This window comes from Battus philenor, unplaced genomic scaffold (assembly GCF_028537555.1).
Source record: "Battus philenor isolate CCGP_79_NKW_IND1 unplaced genomic scaffold, ilBatPhil1.0.hap1 SCAF_20, whole genome shotgun sequence".
NCBI lineage: Eukaryota > Metazoa > Arthropoda > Insecta > Lepidoptera > Papilionidae > Battus > Battus philenor.
Window position 1 is genome coordinate 5,573,346 of NW_027181683.1, and position 22,028 is coordinate 5,595,373.

The 22,028-nt window shown below is 29.9% G+C and overlaps 1 protein-coding gene across 1 annotated transcript; it reads left to right on the forward strand.

The window, feature by feature from the left end:
* Positions 1–1,083: 1,083 nt before the first annotated feature.
* On the forward strand, positions 1,084–21,827 carry nau (nautilus). Its single transcript, XM_068766151.1, has 4 exons — positions 1,084–1,426; positions 13,867–13,998; positions 21,269–21,374; positions 21,735–21,827. The coding sequence occupies exons 1-4, from the start codon at positions 1,124–1,126 to the stop codon at positions 21,818–21,820; spliced, it is 627 nt and encodes a 208-aa protein (XP_068622252.1). The 5' UTR covers positions 1,084–1,123; the 3' UTR covers positions 21,821–21,827.
* The last annotated feature ends 201 nt before the right edge of the window (positions 21,828–22,028 follow it).

The window sequence follows — 22,028 nt, forward strand, 5'->3', positions numbered from 1 at the left end:
ACTGTAAAATATTTAAAAAAAAATGTATTAACGATGTATAGTATACATATACTGATATATATACTAAACAAATATATATATATGTGTGTGTGGAATATTTACATATTTTTTTTATGTATATATAACACATATACATGATATTTTGAGATTTAAGAAATAATTCTCCTTAATTTTGCTCTGCCCTGCAGGATCCACGATAGTATCCTTTTTTTTATAAAATATATTTAACAATTGTATAGTACAATGAAGAGAAATATAGTGTCATAAATAAATACACAGATTAAAAGTTTATTGCTTAAATAGTAAAATTAAGCAAATACTAATAATTTGTCCCTAAATCTGGAGATATTGTACAAACTTGGTTAATTTTTCGAGATGATAAAGTTTTCCAATCTTTCAATGCACGGGATCTTGAGGAAACACGATCTCTATAAATTTTCTTTCAATCCTTTGAATAAAATGTCTATTTAATATAAATAATCTATCAATACAAAAACAGATTAAAATATTTATTCAATTTATTTATCTTAATGACCTATTTTTAAATTCGCAATTAAGACATTTTAATACTTAACACAACATTTACGCAAGCATAAAAAGCTTCATTTTTTATTAAAATTGTAGCAAATTTTTTTCCCTGATTTGTTTAATTTAAAAAGATAAAAGAAATGTGAGTTAATATGGTACGTTATGTTTGTCAAAAAGGCAATAATAGGATTTGTATAATGACTACATTGTTCATATACATGATAATGTTATTATATTAGCCAAAATGTAAAAAAGTATTAGCAGTTTATAAAAAAAAGCTGATATAAATTGATCCTTTACCAGAAATCGGAGAGCATAAAATTTAAAAACCATTCCGGCGCTTTCATCGTTACAAATTCAACCGAAAAATATTGCCGGCATCAATTTCAATCCAAACACTAATAAATTGGCATCTCTCAACGATCTAAGACGGCACACAGCTAGACAGTTTATTAATAGCGGACATATTTTGTAAATCTCGAGTCGAGATTCACCCCTCGGCTGAATTCAGTGTCGTAGGAGTCGCGGCGCGCGCCGCCCGAAATTAAAAAAAAAATAGTCACAAGCGCGAATCAAGTGTCAAAAATTCATAACGATGAGTTACAGTGCCATCTATGAGAACTTTAATTTTGAATATCATAAATCCGTTGAAGACAAAGACCACGTTCTTGATCTTAATTCCAATGAGAAATGCTGTCAAGGGGTGAATAACGAAGGTAAAAATTCTGATAAGCTCTCCTCCGAGGGAAACGCAATGGATGAGGAGAATCATATACAGCACGTACTTGGTCCGAGCAGAAGGTGCTTGGCATGGGCATGCAAGGCCTGTAAGCGGAAGACCGCTGCAGTTGACCGCCGGAAGGCTGCCACATTGCGGGAACGGCGAAGACTTAGAAAAGTAGGTGGTACTCTTAACTAATCCTCCCAAATTTATATACGTCAGCAAATTCAACACATCCTTGTCATTTTTAGTCGACTTTACACGCTATTATGTTATCAGTCGTTTGTTTTGAAGTACTTTACAAAACAACGCATGATTTTATAATAGATAGCGGTGATTAAATAAAATTATCAATAAATATTTCATAAAAATTAAAATTAAGTCACGTACTTCAACAAAGATTTGAAATTTTGTAATTATGTTGATAGCAAGTACGTCAATGACGACCATTGACATCAGATGTTACAAATTCAATTGATACGAATGAAAGTTCAGCTGATTTAAACTGTGACCTGTACATAACAATATGGTGGTAACAAAGATCTTAAGCTGCATTTAGTACTTAAAAATGCAATTTACAAAAAATTCAACCTGTGAATAAATTGAAGCCCACGGTAGATACATATACGTTGGATTGAATAACAATCGGTAGCAAAAAAAATCCCTTAAAATTAAAAAAAGAATTTTTTGGCCGAATATACAGCTTTCTCGTAGAAGATCGTGTACAAGTAGCTTACAATACCAGAAAGATTTTGTGCAAATCTTAATCCTACAGAATCTGGATATATTGGTAAATAAAAATTGAATGACAGAAGTCATATGCACTTCGTACCATTCTACAATTTCATAGAGTTGACTGATGAAATACGTTAATCATATGCGCACACCGACTAAATATGATTATTTAAAAAAAATTTACATACAAAGATATTCAATATAATTTTGGTAATATAAATATTTTGCATTACGCAAGTATTATTAAAAAATCAATCAAATGTTTTTAAAATCGTTGTTTATTAATAAAAAAGGTTGCATGCATCGTTGTATAGTTGTCTCAGGGGGCTGGTTTCCGCAACCAAGCGACATTGCGCTCATGTTGCGTCTGCGTGGTTTGTTTTTAAGCTTAAAATGTCACTTCTGCTAGGACACAAGCCTTCTCCAAGAGAAAGGGTTGCATTTTATTTAGCGGTGTCAGTTGTGGTCACATATTTTTCACGTTTAAAGTTCTCATAAGATATAATCAGTTTAATCACGATGTTTTCTTCACCGTTTATCAACAGCGGTGATGTTATAAAATTAATCGTAAATCGAACCCGCATCAATCACCAATCATAGTTTCTAATCACCAAGCTATTACTATTCATAACCTATCATTACTGGATGATAAATATTGGAGTGCAAATAGTTTGATTAAATTAATTAAAAAAAGTTTGATTAAGGTCTTACTAAAATTTTTAATAGTTACATTGTAATTATAATTAAAAAAATGACACTATTATCATGAAAATTAATACTACTATATTTAAATTATCTTCCAAACAGTTATTTGGAAATCTTTGTGCTGACCCTATATTTAGCAGTGGACGTCCTGCGGTTGAAATGGTTATGACGATGATGAACATAGATTAAAATAAATGGATAAAAAACTTACAACTGTCCCTACATCAATAAGGGTACGATAGTAATATGACCTGTGTTCCACGTCTACGTACATAAAATTTATGTTTTATAATGATACCTTAATTAGAGGCAATGTTGCTGAAATAAAGTTTCATTACGCTTGGTTCTTCAAAATATATTATCGTGTATAGTAATGTCGTCATGGAAAACCTTTTAGAAGCTTTTTAATTTATTGGTGTTAACGACGCTTTGCACGTATGAAAAACGTAATACTTTACACACCCTTGTACGACAAAGGACATAAATTATACCATAATATTACTTATGAAATATAACTATTTTAACATATTATATTCGCTCTTCCCTTACACGAGTCATGGATGCTTCAAAATCCCACATTAGAATCTCCAAGGAGAGCAACAAATTTTGTTTCAAATTCGCTTACAATTTGCTCCACTTATCAAACTCAATACGAAATGATTTTGACTTTTTTATACCATGAGACCGTGGCTTCAGTTACAAAATATTAAACTAAACAGAAATAGTATTTATTATAATATATAAACAATAGAGAATTCAATTTAGTGCCGTTGCTAAAGAAGAAATTTAGGTTGTATTCACTTCAAATACATGATAATAATTGTGAAGTAAGTTAACATATCACAATTATTTTATTGCCTATATCAAACAGTAGACATCCTGCGGCTGAAATTATGATTCCCGGCAGAGACAAGTCGTGTGAGTTATATAACAGCCAATACCCACAAATGATGAAGGTAAACACTAAGGAAACTCCCATATCCCAAGATATATTCCAATCTATACTGAGTCCGTTCCGTTTGATGGATTACGGCCTACCTAATCATTCTCCGCTAAAAGCTTGTATTAATTAGATTAAGCTAGTTTTGTTAATCACATTAATATTATATCCAAAACGTATAAGTTAAAACGAAGACTGTCCGCTTTTTTTTTCAATTGCAATTTATTTAATAACTGCATTTTTTTATTTTTGATAACATGGAGCAGCCTATATATAAAGTAAGATCGGTGCTGGGCAGGATTTTGTCTTATAATTTCTTGAGTAGAATGACATTTTATTTGTTAATAATAAACATATATATATTGTTTATTTTGACGCCTACAGGCGTCTACAGTAAGTAATCAAAATTGCTATAAAATTATAAAATTTATTCCGTTTCAAGAGTACAGGGTGACATTTTAAATGCTTTTTCATGTTTCATTTCTTTAAAAAATGTACAACGTGACTTGAAGTCTGCAAATGAATGTAAAGTCATTGAGGCGAGAAATATAAGAGCAGTTAGGAACAAATACACATTGTTCAGTTTTTTTATTCTTGTTAAAAAATGGAGTATTTGCTTTCTCAATCCGTTTATTCGGTGTTATTGAGTGGACTCAGAAAGTTTAATATACATTTTTTCAATGCTTAGTTAAATAAATTTTCATTAAACGTTTATTAAAACAATCAATTTCACTAATGAATTATACTAATTGGTTTCGACGGATTTCATGCAGTAAAAGATAATTAAACGATTTCTTAGGCAAATATTTTTGTTATAGCCACGTAACAGACAGATTGTTTATTATTTAAAAAAGCGTTGCTAATTTCCTGCCGCCTAATAATTTTTCTCCCAGCGCGGACATTTTTTCAACTATAATGTTTTTTTTTCTTATATTCAAAGACAACCTACAGAGTAATTTGGCTTGTTTAAATGACGTAAACTATAAAATTAAATGAGTTCGCTAATTATCACTATGGCATCTGTTCTGCGCACTATGTCGCCTGCTTACTGCCACTTCAACTTTTCAATCCGATAGGGCTATGTCGACTACATGAAATTAGCGCTTAGTGCTATAAAAATATCCATAGTTTTTTTTTATAAAACCTGCGTATGTTTTTTATGCCCGAGGTCAAAGGGCATATTAAAAACAATAATCTTCGTACAATATTTTTTTTTGTGGCCCCTGCTATTAGAGGCCTCTTGTACCCCTAATTAATTGAGGTTAGGGTCTTTGTTTACAAATAAGTTTTTCACATTTTTCATCTTTATTCTTCTCTTATTGTCATACTTCTCAATTTCTTTTATTCTTACCTTATTTCCATCACAATATCTTTCATTTTGTTCTTTCATTCCTTCTTGCTTTCATCGCCTTCCTTCCATCATCTTATTACTCTTAGTGTACAATATATTAGCTTTAATAAATTACTACATAATCCTATAATTGCAACCGATTGTGCCTACATCCGACCCTCTGGTGCATGCTCGAAAGGGAATGCTGAAAGTACATCAGGGAACATCCCCAAAAACTACCTACACGCATGTGGTCTTTCTAATCCTGTAACGCTTCGTACCGAAATTCTGAAGGATGCTCAAAAAGTTCAAAGTAAGCTAGGCTAAGTGATCTCTCTGGTGCTCTATCTCTTTTCGGTGACATGCCAACAAATAATGTAAATAGGATATGTCCATGACAAAATGTATTCGATAATTACCCAATATAATAGACAAACTAAAAGCCAACATTGCCCAACGGATTGGCAACTTGAAGTGGGAGTAGGCAGGCTAGGGTCTTAAAGTTATGGAGTCGAAACCAAGACCTAGCAAGCATAGGACGTCCACTCAGAAGCTGGACGGACGCTCTTGTTGAGGTGGTCGGAAGACACTGGATGCAGATCGCGGGAGATCTGTATCCAACAGTGGACATCCTTGGGCTGGAGTTATAAGATATACCTTATTGATTATTCCTTAGGAATTGTACTGAACTTAAATTTCATTAGCTTTTAATGACTAATATTAAATACTTTGCTTAAAACTTTTATGTTTAATTTTTTTATTATAGGACGATAGTACGTTTTTGTAATTTAATAAAATGAATACTCATCAATAAATAAAAAAAATTACACGGTGAGTATATACTAACTAGTCTTATTATTATTTATTAAAATATAATTTATTTACTTTCACCTAGCTTGAAAAATATAGTTGTGTTGTGTTCATATCACAAATATTTTTTAAATATGTAAATACACACGTTTAAGACTTATTAAACGTCATTCACTTTAACTTAATCTTTTTTTGTTATACAATAGTCATCATATACATACAAATAGTCATAGCACTAATACAATAATAGTAATAATATGCTGTAGGATACTATTACCAATTTGTTTGCATGACGCAACAAATTTTACTATATCATGTGAAACATCGCGTTAAAGTTCGTCTCCTTGTAACTTAAGACGCATTAGTTTAGTAATCATATTGTTTAGCTTGTTGCTAATACCCCAAAAATAACAACAATAAATTACATTATAATATATATGTATTGTTTTAAAAAGTGTTATATTTGCATATTGTAGACGTATAAAGCTCAGGCCATAATTATTCTAGCTTCTATCTAAACATTAATAAATTAATAAAACAGAAAAACAATATTAAAGGCCTCCCTAAATAAAGATAAACAAGACACGAGCAACCTATTTTTAATTAATTATAACCAAGATTTCATAGTTTCATTACAGTGACATTATATACGTTCTTGTCGAAGTTAATTTATTTTAAAAGTTTCAGTTCCAAATCATAATCTATAAATATATTATTAAATCTAACAGTAATCCCTTGCTGGTATAAATAAAATCATACTGTCCCAGAATCACGTTTTCGAGATTATGGGATTTGGAGACACGCCGGGACGTATCCGGGATCATTCGACTGTTCTGCGGCGAGAATTTTAAACATTTAATTCGTGATAGGTTTTATTGCTTTCATGGAGATGTCGTCAACGACATCTTTTTCGATAATAAAAGACTGCCTCAGCTTCCGCAACTCATACTAAATTCGTTTTTTTCCATTTTTATTAATAGAAAAATAATTTGATGGTATCTTTATTACCATTGCATATTTTTTTAAACAAATTTCGGTTAAATTTACGTTTTCCTAATGCAAGTAATATAATTCGAAATTAGTGTAAACCTTTGCTAATGCTAGAAGCTTTAAAAATAATATAAATACATTTTGTCAGTTTTGATGACTCCTTATGTCTTTTTTTAATTTTTCGTCAGTTAATCTTTAAATAATTGTCTTATAATAGTCAATATAACACCTTATTTTATTTTTCTGATATGTAACACTTCTTGCAATGAACTTAGATAGCTTTAGGTCAACAAAATTTATTATGTTCTTTCATGTGTGTAGACACAAGTTTAATATAGATTATATAAAATTATATTGGAACAAAGCAAACAATAGCTCAGTTTTATTACCGAAAGAAAAAATAACAACATGACATATTTCAGTGTGATCGTTTTATTTATAAATAAAATGTAAAATAATAAATTATCTATGTGATCGATAAATACTGATATAGCAGTTAAACGTCAATATAAATTGGTAGCAGACGAACTGTTAAACCTCTGAAGTTTAAAGCAAACTTTCAAACGCACACTTTGAATAATCACGATATTTTCAGATTTTTATAATTCTGTGCAATATCCTTTTTTTTCATAAAAAACCTTACGTAAAATAATATAAAATTCTTAAAAATATTAAAAAAAATCGCTAAAGTCGTTCTAAAGTTACGGCGCAAATAATGGAAGCCGAGTTTCAATGGTGTTTTAATGTTAAATACATTACAATAATGTTTAATAGATATAATCTATATGTTTTTACACTACGTTTCTACTTCAATTTAGGTAAACAAATAATAAATTTGCATACGTGTGAATACTGCTATTTATTTTCACGTATTGGTGTTAGTGAAAAGATTTTTATATTTTTATTGTGCGACCTATTTTGCTTTCAATTCTTTTTGGTTTTTTTTTTATTCAGCCGATAATCAACCACCGCAAGGCCTCTCCCAAAGATCGCTATAATGACAGGTCTTGCGTTGCCCGCATCTAGCGAATTCCCGCAACCTTCACTTTGTCAGCGGTCCACCTAACGAGGGGTCTATCCACTTTGAATTATAATGTATTAATTTCATTTACTACTGTACTTAGCGCGTACTTGCCAATAGCAATATGTATTTTGTCTTCGTCGAGTTTTTGGCCTACAAAACGTACATGCAAGAAAGCCATCTTTCAAAATCTTCTTCTAAATATTTACAAAACTCTTGTAAACCCAAATGTTTACATGAGATTTCATAGATTTACAAAAAATATAATTTCTGTAATTTACGTGGTAGATAGTTTTATAGTTAAAAGTTATTGTTTGTCCTATATCGTGAATCTACAATAGTACTACAGCATTGGATAATTCTTCTTACATACTTATGAAGTCAGCTGATTCAGCAATGATTGGTTTGTTAATGTATAGAATAAAATCAATATTTTTGTAAGCTGAAATTGTTGCATCAATATGTACAAGTACAATAAACCTTTATTTATTGCCCATTAAGACTCACAAATCATTTGCGAATTCTTAATAGATCTATATAGTAAACATATTTAAAAGGATCTGTCTTTTAAAAAAAATGATACGACACTGTAGATTTACGGCTAAACTCTGTTTGGTTCTCTCTATTATAGTTATCATGTCTGCCCAAATCATCTTTCTGCAATCTGAATACCATTGAAAAATACTCAGAAGTTCTATTTCGTTCGGTGAACATTTTATAGCAGGCAGTTTTTCTTCGTCATATTACTAGCAAGCTTAAAGTGACTCAAAATAAAACTTTAAGTGTATATAATTATATAATTACTTAATTTTTCATTATGTTTTATTTACACAAATTTCTAAATAATAAATATAGCTAGAAATTATTACAATTATTTACTTTACAATCTTATTATTTATTTAGGTAGACATACTTTTATGATGTGATGACGAATGATAGATTTCAATCAAGAATAATTGTGTATAACGTCATTGTTGTATATAGTATATTCAATGTATTCTATATATTTAATTCGGAATTACAGCTAAATTGCGAAATACTATGTTATATTATCACTAAGAGTATATATTTTTTAAATGTTAATTATTAAAATCAATCAATTTTTGACACATTTGTTGACCTTCAAAGGTAATTAATAAAGAATTATACAGGAATAATATATGGGTGATTTGCACATTAGTTACGATTTTTAATCTGTAGCCGACTATTAAATACTAATATCGTAGCGATACACTTCGATATCGGCAGCACATAAGTGCATCTTGCTTTTGTTTACAAAAATTTTTATAACGATAAACCTTCGAAGATTCTTCGAAAAAATAAACCGGTATAGGATCAAATTTTAATAAAACTATCGACGCAAAATAACAGGTTTAACACAAAAAATATTAGAATCTTTAGCTTTGTGAAAGATTGTCTTTGAATGTGTATTTTCCCTAATATATAAAATATTTTTCGTGTGTGATTAAAATATTATATATATTATTATTAGCTATAGGTATAAAAGCCTTAAAGGAGTATAGCTCATTTAATGTTAATTAATGTTTCGTATATCCTGTCAAAAAATAAATAATTTCGAAAATCATAAATAAAATAATTACTTTAAAGCAAAAAAAGCGCATTCAAAATTAGAATTATTGATTACTATTATCCCTACAGACTACTTATCAGCAAAATTAATTAATGTTACATATTTCAGAGTAGTTACTTTTTTGACGGGGTGATAGTATAGATTATTTGTCGGCAGATAAGTTTAAAGCTTTTACACCAATTTAAAATCAACCTTTGTAGTGAAAATTAAGTGTATTTCTCTACAATTAAAATTATAAAAATAAGACTTCGCCTTTGGATTGTAACGACAAAGACGAGTACTAAATTAAAAGCGGGCAACATTGCCGCAGAGCTTTATATGTTCTTGTTATTTGAATGCGATGTAGCCAGTTTCCTGCCGTCTGTATTTTCAACGGATCGCTTAATAATAGACGCGAGCTATTAGACACTGAGTGCCACTTTGACAGGTTACCACACCCTTAATTGCCTCTAAAGTGCCCGTTTTTAGTCCCGAGGGACGAATCTGTCAAAGCAAATTACTTGCGCATGCGACGAGGTTTTAAGTAACTTTACTCGTTTAAAACGAAATTAATCGCGGGTTAACACCCTTCTATCCTTAAATCCGTTATTTTATATTCCTATGTTAAAATATACCGAAAATTTAATTTCGAATTTAAATAAATCAATTGTTAAATCATAGATTACATAAAGAAATTTATTTATCCAGATAAATGAGTTGATAAATGAATTGATCACCGATTACCTAATGATCCTCAAAAAAATCAAGTTTTCCGAAGTTCTTTGTGAATTTGGTAGATTAAATGTTGAATAATCATTTCTTATACTAAAGTCTCAGATTTTATATATGGAAATAAAATTTCCAGTAATACCTGTTTTATTAATAGCAATGTTCGGTTTTATTAATAGGTTTAGATTCCGAAATATACCGTACAATGTTGTATTTAATATTACTTTTTAAAGATTTTTAAGTAATCATACATTTGCTTTCCTAGTAAAATATTGTTTTTTTCTTTCAATTGGGCAACTATCAAACGAAAAAGAGAGTAAGTACATTATTCTATTCGTAATCTAACTGAAAAGACAAAAACATGTCGTCGCTCAGTTTCTACTAAATCAAAAAGATTGTATGAAATATGTGCCTGTTGTATTATAAGAATATCAGTAATAAATTTGGACGTACAAATCTTCTTTGATACGTCCTTTACTATAATATAAGGGTGTTAATAAACTATAGATTTTTTTGAATATTAATTTTAGGTATTTAATAAAAGTACTGCCTTAGTTTTTCGAATTGTAAATCAAGAAAATATAAGGAAGAAACTTACTGAAAACTGTGTTTTTTTTTAAATTATAATATCCTAATCAGAATCTACTAGATGAAATTGATAATGATTCTAAAGAACAAAAAAGTCAGAATGGAAATCTGAGAAACTCAATAATACTCGTATATTTGTTCGCATTGAAAAATATTTAGATCATAGGAGGATGGAATGTTTCAATTAATCAGCAATGTATTACGTATTTATAAACAAATCTAACAATATTAGAAATGATATAACAATTAAGTTAAAATTATTATTGTCAATGACCATAATAACATGTACGACAATCTTAGTTTTTTAGCTATGAAAGGTGGTGGCCAGTTCTAACGACCGAGTTTTTTTTTTTAGGTTTATAAAATAATTGACAATTAACTTATGCACGAAAGTTTGTTTAAATTTATAATCTGTAAGGTTAATAAAATTGCAAAACTCGCATAATTTTAACTTTACGATGTTTAATATTTGTGTCAACGTTCGTCATAAAACATAAACAGTTTTAATAGCTAACGACTTCGGTGTCATTATAAAAGCATTCAATAATATATATTACAGAGATTATCAAATATCTCTATAATCATTTTCTATATTATAATGTATAATACACTCTGTAAATTAATTTTACTTAAACTAAGTGGTGCTATGTACACTTCATTTTTTATATTCTACTTAATTTTAAGCCTTCTTTATGTTTTAAAATTCAGCAGCCCTTTAATGTAAAAAACTTTCCGCGTAAATTGAATGTTTTAATACACACACATTTCTTAAAATTTTTAATCTATATTTAACAATTTCAATTTGTTTGTATATGTATAATAATGATCTGAATTTAAAATTTTTTTAATCACTTATTATGTGAAACGTAGCAAGTTTGTTTCGTCCTTTATGTTATAAATAGCCGACGCGCCTTCAATAAACATATGAATATACGACGGACATCTTAATTTCACATAAAAATAAATTTATCGCGTCCCTCAAAGAGCGCTACAATTTATTTTTATTTTCGTATGCTTGTACCGTTTTGTTAGTAGCGTTAAATATTATGATTGCCGCGTATAAATCTGTCACGCAACTTGTATAGCGTCACGGGCAACGCTAGTTTTCCTAATTCATAAAAATCTTTCGTGACACTAAAAAATAAATTTTTCATGACCCTTATTTCCAAAAGTTAGAATCGATTACATATCAATTTTTAAATAAACATTTTTTTAATCGTCAAAAAAAGAATTAATAAGTTACGATTGCTAGTTACTTCAATAATTTATAGCAATGACTTCATTCATATCAGCGCTTTATGTCACAATAAATAAATATGTCCAATAAATACATAAAGATTAAGATATCAGTTGTGTCAAAATTTCTGCGTCCTACAACTCGAATAAAAACTAACATATTTAGGGGTTCGAAATTTAAATTATATTTTCTTTTAATGACACAATTTCAATCACAAAGGATTTCATTATTCTTTTTAATTCGAAATTTATACGTATCAAAATTAACGATTACGTTTTCTCTCTCAATGATTAATAAATAATTACCAGTTGAAGCTTATAATGTTAATACAGACTAAGGCTTAAAAAATTCTTTATTTAAAAAAAAAACTATTGGAATTCAATGTATTTTGGAGTACGTTTATTTTATTGAATTTATACCTCCGGATAGTTGCACCTCATATCACTGCATTTCATACTATTTTTTTTTTTTAATTTACTTATTTATATTAAGGCGCCCTCCATGTGATCATCACTATTCTTGTTTAATATTCTGGTCAAATTAATTTATTAATAAAGTATTTTGGTAATATAAAAGTCTCTTATAAGTATCTCTCGTGAACAATATTCTAATCAAAGTTAACGGGTGTTGCTAACCTTATTTAGTACACAAAAACGTGTAAACAGCGACTGAAAAGATATAAAAATAATTAAAAGTTGTTTTAGGCCAAGAGGCTCTCACATTTTATTTACGTAATAATATTTTTTATTTGATGTTCGCTACAACCACACAAATCGGGGCGCTTGTTTCAAATGAGCCGTCGCTAATAAGTCTGGCTAATTTTACATTATTGCTTTACAGCGCTAGAGACGGCCGCGATGTTATTTGTATGTAAATTCTCGTTTAGTGGACAACTCTACATACTTTGACGAAAGAGTTATGCTCCAATGAGACAGGGAAGTACAGCTCGGCGGCCATTAAATATTTAGATCAAAAGTTATGCGGGTAAACGTGTAAACCAAACGATTATCTTCGAAGAAAGAAACGTTTATAGCTGCTCTTTGGGAACTTTAAAATATACTAATAAATAACAAGTATAATAATTCGTGAAACTAAGAAACTTTTCTGATGTCCAGGAAAAACACTATTTTATGTTACAGTTAACCGACCTTAATAAAAACCTATCGACGCATTTCAATTCTTTACCAGCATTTCAGCCACAGAGCGTCCACTGCTGTACTGTGGCCACCCCCATAGATTCTAATAGGACAAGTTGAAAGCGGCCTGCATCATGAGTCCATCGACGTCCTTAGGAAAGTCGATTTTCCACCTTGTGATTGGACGGAATGTTCGGAATTTTAAGGCTCCAACGGCCATCAAGTCTGGGCATTAAAATAAATGATAAGGGAACTAAGAAAGTTTTAAAGTTAAAGAATATTTATTTACTATATTAAAATTTAATATTAACGCACAAGTGTTAATTATAAAAGATTATATTTCGAGATTCGAACTCACGATGTACGATCGCAAGTGTCAATTTTTACCCCTGGGCTAACGTTGCTGTGCTATTGTTTACGCCCTGCAAAACCGTAACTTTTTACATAGTGTGAATGTACCTAAGTTAAATCTTAAATCACGTTATCATTTACAGTTAGATTAATTGGTTGTGGTTGGTAGTACAACGCTTTATAAAATTATAATTATTTTTAGAGAAATATCCGATTTTTAAATTGTATAAAATTATTAAATTCAATTTTTTACAGGTGCAATCAGTAAACCACCACATAAGTCCAGCGTTATTGTGCAGACTGATTGATGGATTTCATAAGACCATTGAGGATTTTTTGTTTCAAGTCATGTTGGTTTTCATATCTACGCAAAAAAGTAACCCCGTAACTTACGTACCTACCCTTATGCTTTAGACGACTATCACTACTCATGTAAGTGATTTTATTGTACTTTAGCACGGTACTAAATTTACAGGTAAATGCCGCTTTCGAGGAGTTACGAATACGTGCCCGTGCTGGCAGTGGGCGATTGCCAAAATTGGAGATCCTTCGTGCTGCCATTCAGCACATAGAGAGGTTGCAAGCAGCGTTGCGCGCCGCTGCTGTTGTAAGAATCTTTCAATATTACATTTATGCTAAGACTGTTATAGAATTTGATGAAAATGATCGTAGATTCTTCTTCAAATTTCCATTCACATGTAAAAATTAAAAAACACAATGTAGAAGTTTGAAGGAGTGAATGTATAAACCAATTAATGTATTCACCATGTCAAAAAGTCTATGGTTTCAGAAAGTATAATGTAATAGTAAGTAAAAGCGTGTTCAAATTAGATTTACTAGATATTAAAATTAATATTGTTTCTAACTGTCTCTGCAGAGTTTTTACTGCTAGAAATTTCTCACCCGTCGCATTCCAATAGAAAAAATTAACTATAGTTACATTTTAGAGTGATGACGTCATACAGGAAAATTTAAAATAGGTGTAAAAGCTCTAAAGTTTTTTGCGGGCAAATGAGCTAAACATTCATCCCTTTAAGGCTCTGTATAATCAAAACTTTTGATCTTGACGTAAATTTATATTAATTTATCCATTAAATAAGCAGTAATTAAAAAATAAGTGCTAACAGTGCTATGTATCCTAATTTAAATAAAAAGCTTAAGGATTTTGTACTATTTTTCCAGTTTAATTTTGGCGCTATAATAATTTTGTTCCAAAAATTTTAAATATTAAAAATTTCGCGCTTTAAAAAACTATAACCTATTTCGAAATTCGTATTTAAAAATAGCCTACGTAATTTACGACAGAAACTTTTGTCATAAAATGCATTAAAACGGCAAACAATTTACAATTAGTTAGCAACGAGTTATTCAATTTAATGTACAGTCGCAGTCTGAATTCGAAAGACTAATCTAATATTAGAAAGTGCTAACTAAAGCCTAGGTACTGAAAGGGATCAATAACGATAAAATCCTTTTGAGAGACGAACCGGGAGTGGCGCTAGTGTTCCATTATGGACCATCATTCCGGTTTGGTGCTTTTACAATAAACGAGACATTTAAAAAAAAATAATGGGAATATGAACTTACAACGTATAAAAATAGAATTTGTACAATAAAATGCGAAACTTGTTCTGTGTGGTTTACTCCTTTAAAGTCTTAACAGATCAAATGCAAAATGTTCAACCTAGTAGATTATAATTTTTTTTTCTGAAGATAGCTTCTAGAGGTATTTTAAAGGATACATAAATCATTTACTTTACTTTCCTTTTTTACTATAATAACTATAACGTAAATGTAAAATCTTGGCTATTATTAATTAATCGTACAAAAGTTTGTTCGTGTCTTGTTTTAGTATTATTTAGAGACCCTTTAATATTATTTGTTTTATTTAGTTATTAACGTTTACATGTAAGTTAGAATAATTATGACCAGAGCTATGAATGTCTGCATTAAGAAAACATATTTAATTTTATACTTTGTTTAATTACATTAATATAAATTTATACCATTTATTACTGTTGACGTACCTATTTGACATAAATAAATAAATAACAACTAATTAGTATAGAATTAATTGTACAATAAACAACGTAACATGATTTATTTCAATGCGACGTTTATAATCAATAACTATTTTAGTTAAAGTCTAAAAGTTAATGAATTTCCATTATTTTTTGAAGATAAGCGATGTATGTATCTGTGAGTATTATCCGAGTTAGAGGTGTGTATTTAAATGATATTTTTATATAGTGTTTGAGCGGTGCCATCGGACGGCTGCGTCGCTGCAATTTACGGCGCATCTATTTCAGAGCGCGCGTCCGTCACGGGCCGTTGCGATCTGCATCTGATATCAAGCGCATGTACACGCTTCGTATATCAACATCACGTATATCGTCCTTGTCAAACCAATATCTGCCATATGCAAAATGTATAACTTTGACATATTCTATAAACACATCGTCTAGTATTATTTGAAACATTTCGGATGCACGTATAATATATATTTTCTTATTTAAGCGTATTATATTTGGCTAGTAAGCTAGATGCCAATTATCAAAATATCATAAGGTGTTGGTATGACAATTATAATATATATTAAAGTAAAGGAAGACTAGTTCTATGTGTATATGCATTAAAGCATGGATGAACAGACCGCGGCCCGCCGGTGGAATACTGGTGGCTCAGTATTCGATCGGCGGGCCGCGGTCTTTGCATCCATGCATTAAAGGGTTAAAAGTACAGCTCATTTGTCAGAAAAATTTGTCATTTTTGAAATACCCCAGGATAATCCAAATTTTTAAAAAATCCTTTTATGTTATCATTATGTTATTATTGTTTCTGAAAACATTGAGTTTCGTATAGGGTTTGTCAAACATTTAAAGCATTCACATCCATAACCAAATTGCTATATATTAATGAAAAACTTGGGCGAACATATACGTAAATTTAATGACTAGAACACATTTTCATATTCATCCTTTTAACAAATATGTTGAATGTTGCAATCGTTTTAAAATGACACCACGAATGAGTTTATAAATTTTGAGGTATCAAATTAAAAAATTAACTTCATGAGATTTCATAAATCTTTTCGATCGAATCATCATCGTTTGTTGTCATTTAATGTGTTATATATCCTATCCAGAAAGCAATCGTTTTAATTTTAAACGTAATAAAAAACGTAACAATAATATACCACGAAAAAGAGTTTTTTTACCATTTAAGTCGCTATATATTAAACTAAGTTATTGTCCACTATCTGTCCCTGCAAACTTTGCACTGAAGAAGTGATTGTTCTGTCGCATTTCAATAGAAAAATGAAAAGTTAATATTCAGAGTGATCATATAAGCTTTAAAGTTGACAAATGAGCTATATTTTCAACCCTTTAATGCTTATGCACATAGAACTAATCTTCCTTTACATTAATAACATAGTAACATCGTTGTCATACCAACACCTTTTGATATTTTGACCGTTGCCCCTAACTTACGCCAAATATAATACGCCTAAATGTAAAAATATATAGTGTATGTGAATCAGAAATATTTCAAAAATTACTTGACGATGTGTTTATAGAATATGTCAAAGTTATACATTTCGCGTATGGCAGATATTGGTTAGACTAGGGCGATATTCATATACGAAGAATTTCGATGAATCTCTTCAAACGTGTAAAGGATTAACTTATGAATGTAAACGTTATATAAATAGTCAATATCAATAAAAACAAAATAATAGAAGCATTGATGCGGCGTACGTCAGTCGGCGCGGAAAGGCGCGCATGTCGCTAGGTTAAATCGTCATTAATACACGTCCGCGGATTATTTATCGCTACACGTGCGCGCACGCATCGAAATAGAATTACACAGAAATAAGCCCGGTGTCGCTGCGAAGGGCGGCCGATTAAATTATTTTAATTGGCGTCCAAAGGTGCTAGGGGTGTCGTCGGGTTTCCGCGAGTACAATGTAATTCAAATTTAAAATATCTTTATTCAAGTAGGCATTTATACCCACTTTTTAATCGTTGTTTTAATATTATATCTACTATAGCTACCATTAGTGAGTGTTGGTTATTTTTTTCCCCTGATAATACGCTTCCACATATGTTATCTGATCCAAAATTATAATACCTGTATTCAACTACACTTTACAATTTGAAAATTATAAGGAAACAAACTGCCGACTTAGGATACTAATCTACTGATAATAGCCGGTCAGAAACTCAATAGTTGCTCTTTTGAAATTAAATTTTAAAATGGTTGATGTATATACATTATAATGTATAATATTAACAACGATGTAAAGGTGTCAACAAACCAAGTTCCACACATATCGATCGACTAAAACCTCTCAAAAATAAAATTAATTTAAAATTATACCTTCATTTTATGTTTAAAACAAAGAATAGGAAAATCTAAAATACGTACACTCACACCTATGAAGGATTTGTTAACTCTTTGTAGGCTTTAAGGGTAAGGGGTTTATTTTTCTATCTTGTTTTTATTATATATGTATATATATATATGTATATATTTATATATTATATACATATATATATATGTATATATGTATGTATATATATATAAATATATCGTATCTTTTTTTTTAAACAACTGATAACAATTAAATAAAAAAAATACTATTATACATAATAATTAATTATCTTAACACCTTTTAGGTCGCTTTACATTTGTCTATCTCGTATAAAGTATACAAATGATAGTCATATTTATAGTACTGTTTCTTATTTGACAGCGTATGTAGATCTTCGTAATATCCACCTATGTACTGCCTCGTCATGATAACTTAGAAAATATAAAACTTGGAGATTTAGAATTTTGTAAGGATATTCCTTCTGCTAAGTAGAGGTTAGCGGATTTTACAACATTCTAACCGTAGATGGTTGAGTAAGCGTTTGTTAAATAAAGACATAGTTTCAAACTATAGCCCTTATAGGTATAAAACTTAACTAGAATTTCTTTTAATGACATGTTACCAAGAACGGATTTAATGAAATTATGTCCAATACTAAAGGCAGTGCGAGCCACGCGAAGCAGGTGGGTAACAGTTAGTTGTATAAACATAAAATAACATAAATTTTTTATTCGTATGAAACACACGCTTAAATTAGAAATACGGATATTTGTTAATAAAAAGTTTATTTCATAGTTACAATTTCAATACATAACAATTACTTTTTAATTTTCTTATTTAATTTAAAAACTAATGTATCTTAACCTACTTTGTAAATAATATAAATAATGTTTCTGCAACGTGTTTATTTTGAGTTAATAGGTATATCTCGTATATTTACGTTATAAAATGAAAAATAAAACATTTATTTTCTATTTTTTGAAATTTGTAAATTAAATCAGTTACAAAACATAAAGATATGTCGACTCTATCATAGCTATTAGAATTAATACATCTTTATATTAACGATTAATTTCTTAGCAAAATAATATTAGTAATTATTGATATGTAAAATAAAACAGTTTTGCTTTATAATTTGTATTAAATTATCTATATGGAATACGACCTCAGTGTCGTTTAAATAAATATAAACGTGGGCTCGATTTATTTTTATACCGAATATGCTTATTTTTCGGTTCGTTTATTTTCTTCAGCGAAAACACAGAATTGCTTTTTACCAAATGAGAGTGGACCGATATTTTAGGAACGCGTTTAACTGTTCGGAATAATACATAAATTTAAATATGAATCAAAATGCTGTAAATATAGGTATGAACTAATGATAGTGTTAAATATAATACAATAAAATAAAATAGTTCATGTACCTACGAAGAAAATGGGTTATATTTATTATTAATTAACATTGTTTAACTATATTCTGATTTCTACAAATATTAAATCGATATTAATATCAGTTTTGTGGAATTGGTAAAATATAGATACCGCTGTTAATTACATAACTATCATTAATTTTATGGTTTACATAATTCAAATTAAAACATGATATCGCCCTGATGCGCCTTATGTTATAGGTTACTGCATTATTATACATATAGCGCAATAACGATCAAGATTTCTTTTCTTTATAAACAATTTTAAATTTTTTTAAAATATGTATTTTGACAAATAGAGGTTAGTACAGAACGAAAAATGCGAAATTTTACTCCGAAACGGGTTAAGGGAGCGTTCATTATAAAAAATGCATATTTTCAATCTATAGCTTTTATAGATAAACAATTTTGGCAAAATTTCTTTTGAAATGATTTTTACCAATAATGGATATTACTAAATTACATTCACAACGAACGAGGCCACGCGAAACGGGCGAAGGGCAGCTAGAGTGTCGTATTAAGATTGCCATTTATGTACAATAGTAAAGTTTTTAGAGTTGACCAATTGGTCACTAAGTCATGCAATAAGAGATAAAAAATATAAAATCGATATTAAAAATATTATATTTATTTTCATGCTTTAGCGGACAACCTCGAGCTTATTGAATCTCGTGACGGCTTGGCAACCCTTACCGTTCGCACTGCCATCCATACACCTTTTGTTTTGTTTTCTAATCAGATTATAGAACAAGAAACGCTGCCGTCGGCCGCCCAATAAACATATTTAATGGTATCGATCGATCTACGCGACGTCTCAGGTTAGCTGCAGTGCTGTTACCTATTTTTCCACACGATAACCAAAAAAAAACAAATTGTCTATAAGAAAAGTTGGTTTGATCTTAAATACGTAATAAAAAATGCTAACAAGCGTTTTCATTTTTATTTTAACGATTTACAGAAGCTCATGTTAATTAAAATATAATTAATAAAATCATTGACGTTATTTTTTGTTTACGTAACATTTTCTGTAGTACAACTTCGTACTATCATTAAACTTATTTATATTTTCGTGAACACTATTCAATGATTTGGAAATAAGGACGAATAAATGAACCAGAATTTAAATTTCCATTTGATTTTCCGCGGATTACATTCACAAACGGCACTTGACAAGCGGCTAAATGGGATCAACAGCCCGTTTGATGAGGGTCCGGAGTGGTGAGGACTTGACTCTTTTCAGAGATTCTTTCGTTTTATACTCGTGTAATCGTATTATCTTACACGTTACTCTTACTAGTTTTCTTCAAAAATGTCTTCAACGTCGATTCCGTAAATGCACTAACAATTTTATTTATATGATTTTTTTATTAAAGAATACCAGGGAATAACAGCAGCCATATAATATTAAGAGGTATAGAATATTATAGCATATATAACTCTCGTAGAAGGCTGTATTGTTTGGCTTGCATTGGCTGTTTTAAACTGCATCTCTGCAGTTCAATATAGCCTAATGTTAGCAAATAATATATAGTATTAAATCTAATTTTATTAAATTACGGGATTGTTTGTTTTTAAGTGTCTTTATTTGCATAAATAACATAATATGTTAATTTATATATGCCAAAATCATGGCATATTTAAATGCCTAAGCGATAGAAAAAATATATCTAATACGTATATTAAGATTAAGATATTATAATAGGTTTTAATTATAGGCAAACACAATAAAATAACGATGGATAGTTTTGTTAAAAACATTTATTTTTGGATCATAATTACGCGGTAAAATGTTTTTGATAAAACAGGTAAAATGGACAAATAGTTTAATTAAATAAACTAAGTAAAAAATATAGCACTCCACAATTCCTAAAATTTAAATAATTTATTTTGATTTATCTTTAATAACTTATTTCAAAGACTTGATAAACCAGAGCAAAGCTAATCTGGTCTATTACAACATTACGACTAATTCAATAAAACAGTTTATTTTTAAAATTAATTAGTAAAAACAAGACATTTTTATAATTAAGTGTAATACTTATTTTTTTAATTTTTACTTTGGACATTTATAGCTTGAGTCGGAGAGCTGTAAAAGTTACGTAGAACCGGTGACGTCAATCCGCCCACACTGCGAGTCCCGGGAGAGTAAAATGGACCGTGAGCGACCTTTCATTAATGGTAAGCTATGTATTTTATTTAAATATTATTATAATTTTAACCTTCACACCCTTTCATCTTGTAAACATTTATTCCAACCTCCAGTTCTTGTATAGCAAATACATTTTACCCCAGCGTACTATTTTGAATAAATTTGGTTCATCATTAATTTACAGATAAAAATGGCGTTAATATTAAAAGTTAAAAAATCTATAATGCATAACACTATTACAACAATTTTTTTTATTAATTTGTATTTATTAAATACATCTGAAGCACTGAGATAAAATATTTTGGAGAATATAGTTCACGCACGTGCAACCTATGAATGTTTTGGTTGAGGAAACTCGTAATCTGTATTGTGCTTTTTATTGGTTTTAGGTGATTCCCTTTCCTGTAGCTTGAACAGCTTGGCACGACTAAGATGTATAGTTCAAGCTTTAGCGGTTAACGAAAGCGCTCCGTGACCACAAAGGAAGAAAAAAAATCGAATAGGCTTTCGTTGATAAAGAACCCAGTGCTTTTCCGTAGGCCGAGCCAGAAGCAACTTAGCCAAAAGGCTATAAGCTAAAAGACATTCAAAGATACCCTGCCTCTGGGGGAAGACAAGATCATGTGGGATTCCTAGTTACCAAAACCTCCTCGATGCTCTTCCTCTGCGTGGTTTAAAGGACT

Coding starts and splice junctions, on each gene's coding strand:
- nau (XM_068766151.1), top strand. CDS start 1,124: ATGAGTTACAGTGCCATCTATGAGAACTTTAATTTTGAATATCATAAA. Junction 1,427..13,866: donor AACGGCGAAGACTTAGAAAA/GTAGGTGGTACT, acceptor CTAAATTTACAG/GTAAATGCCGCTTTCGAGGA. Junction 21,375..21,734: donor TGAGCGACCTTTCATTAATG/GTAAGCTATGTA, acceptor TATTGGTTTTAG/GTGATTCCCTTTCCTGTAGC.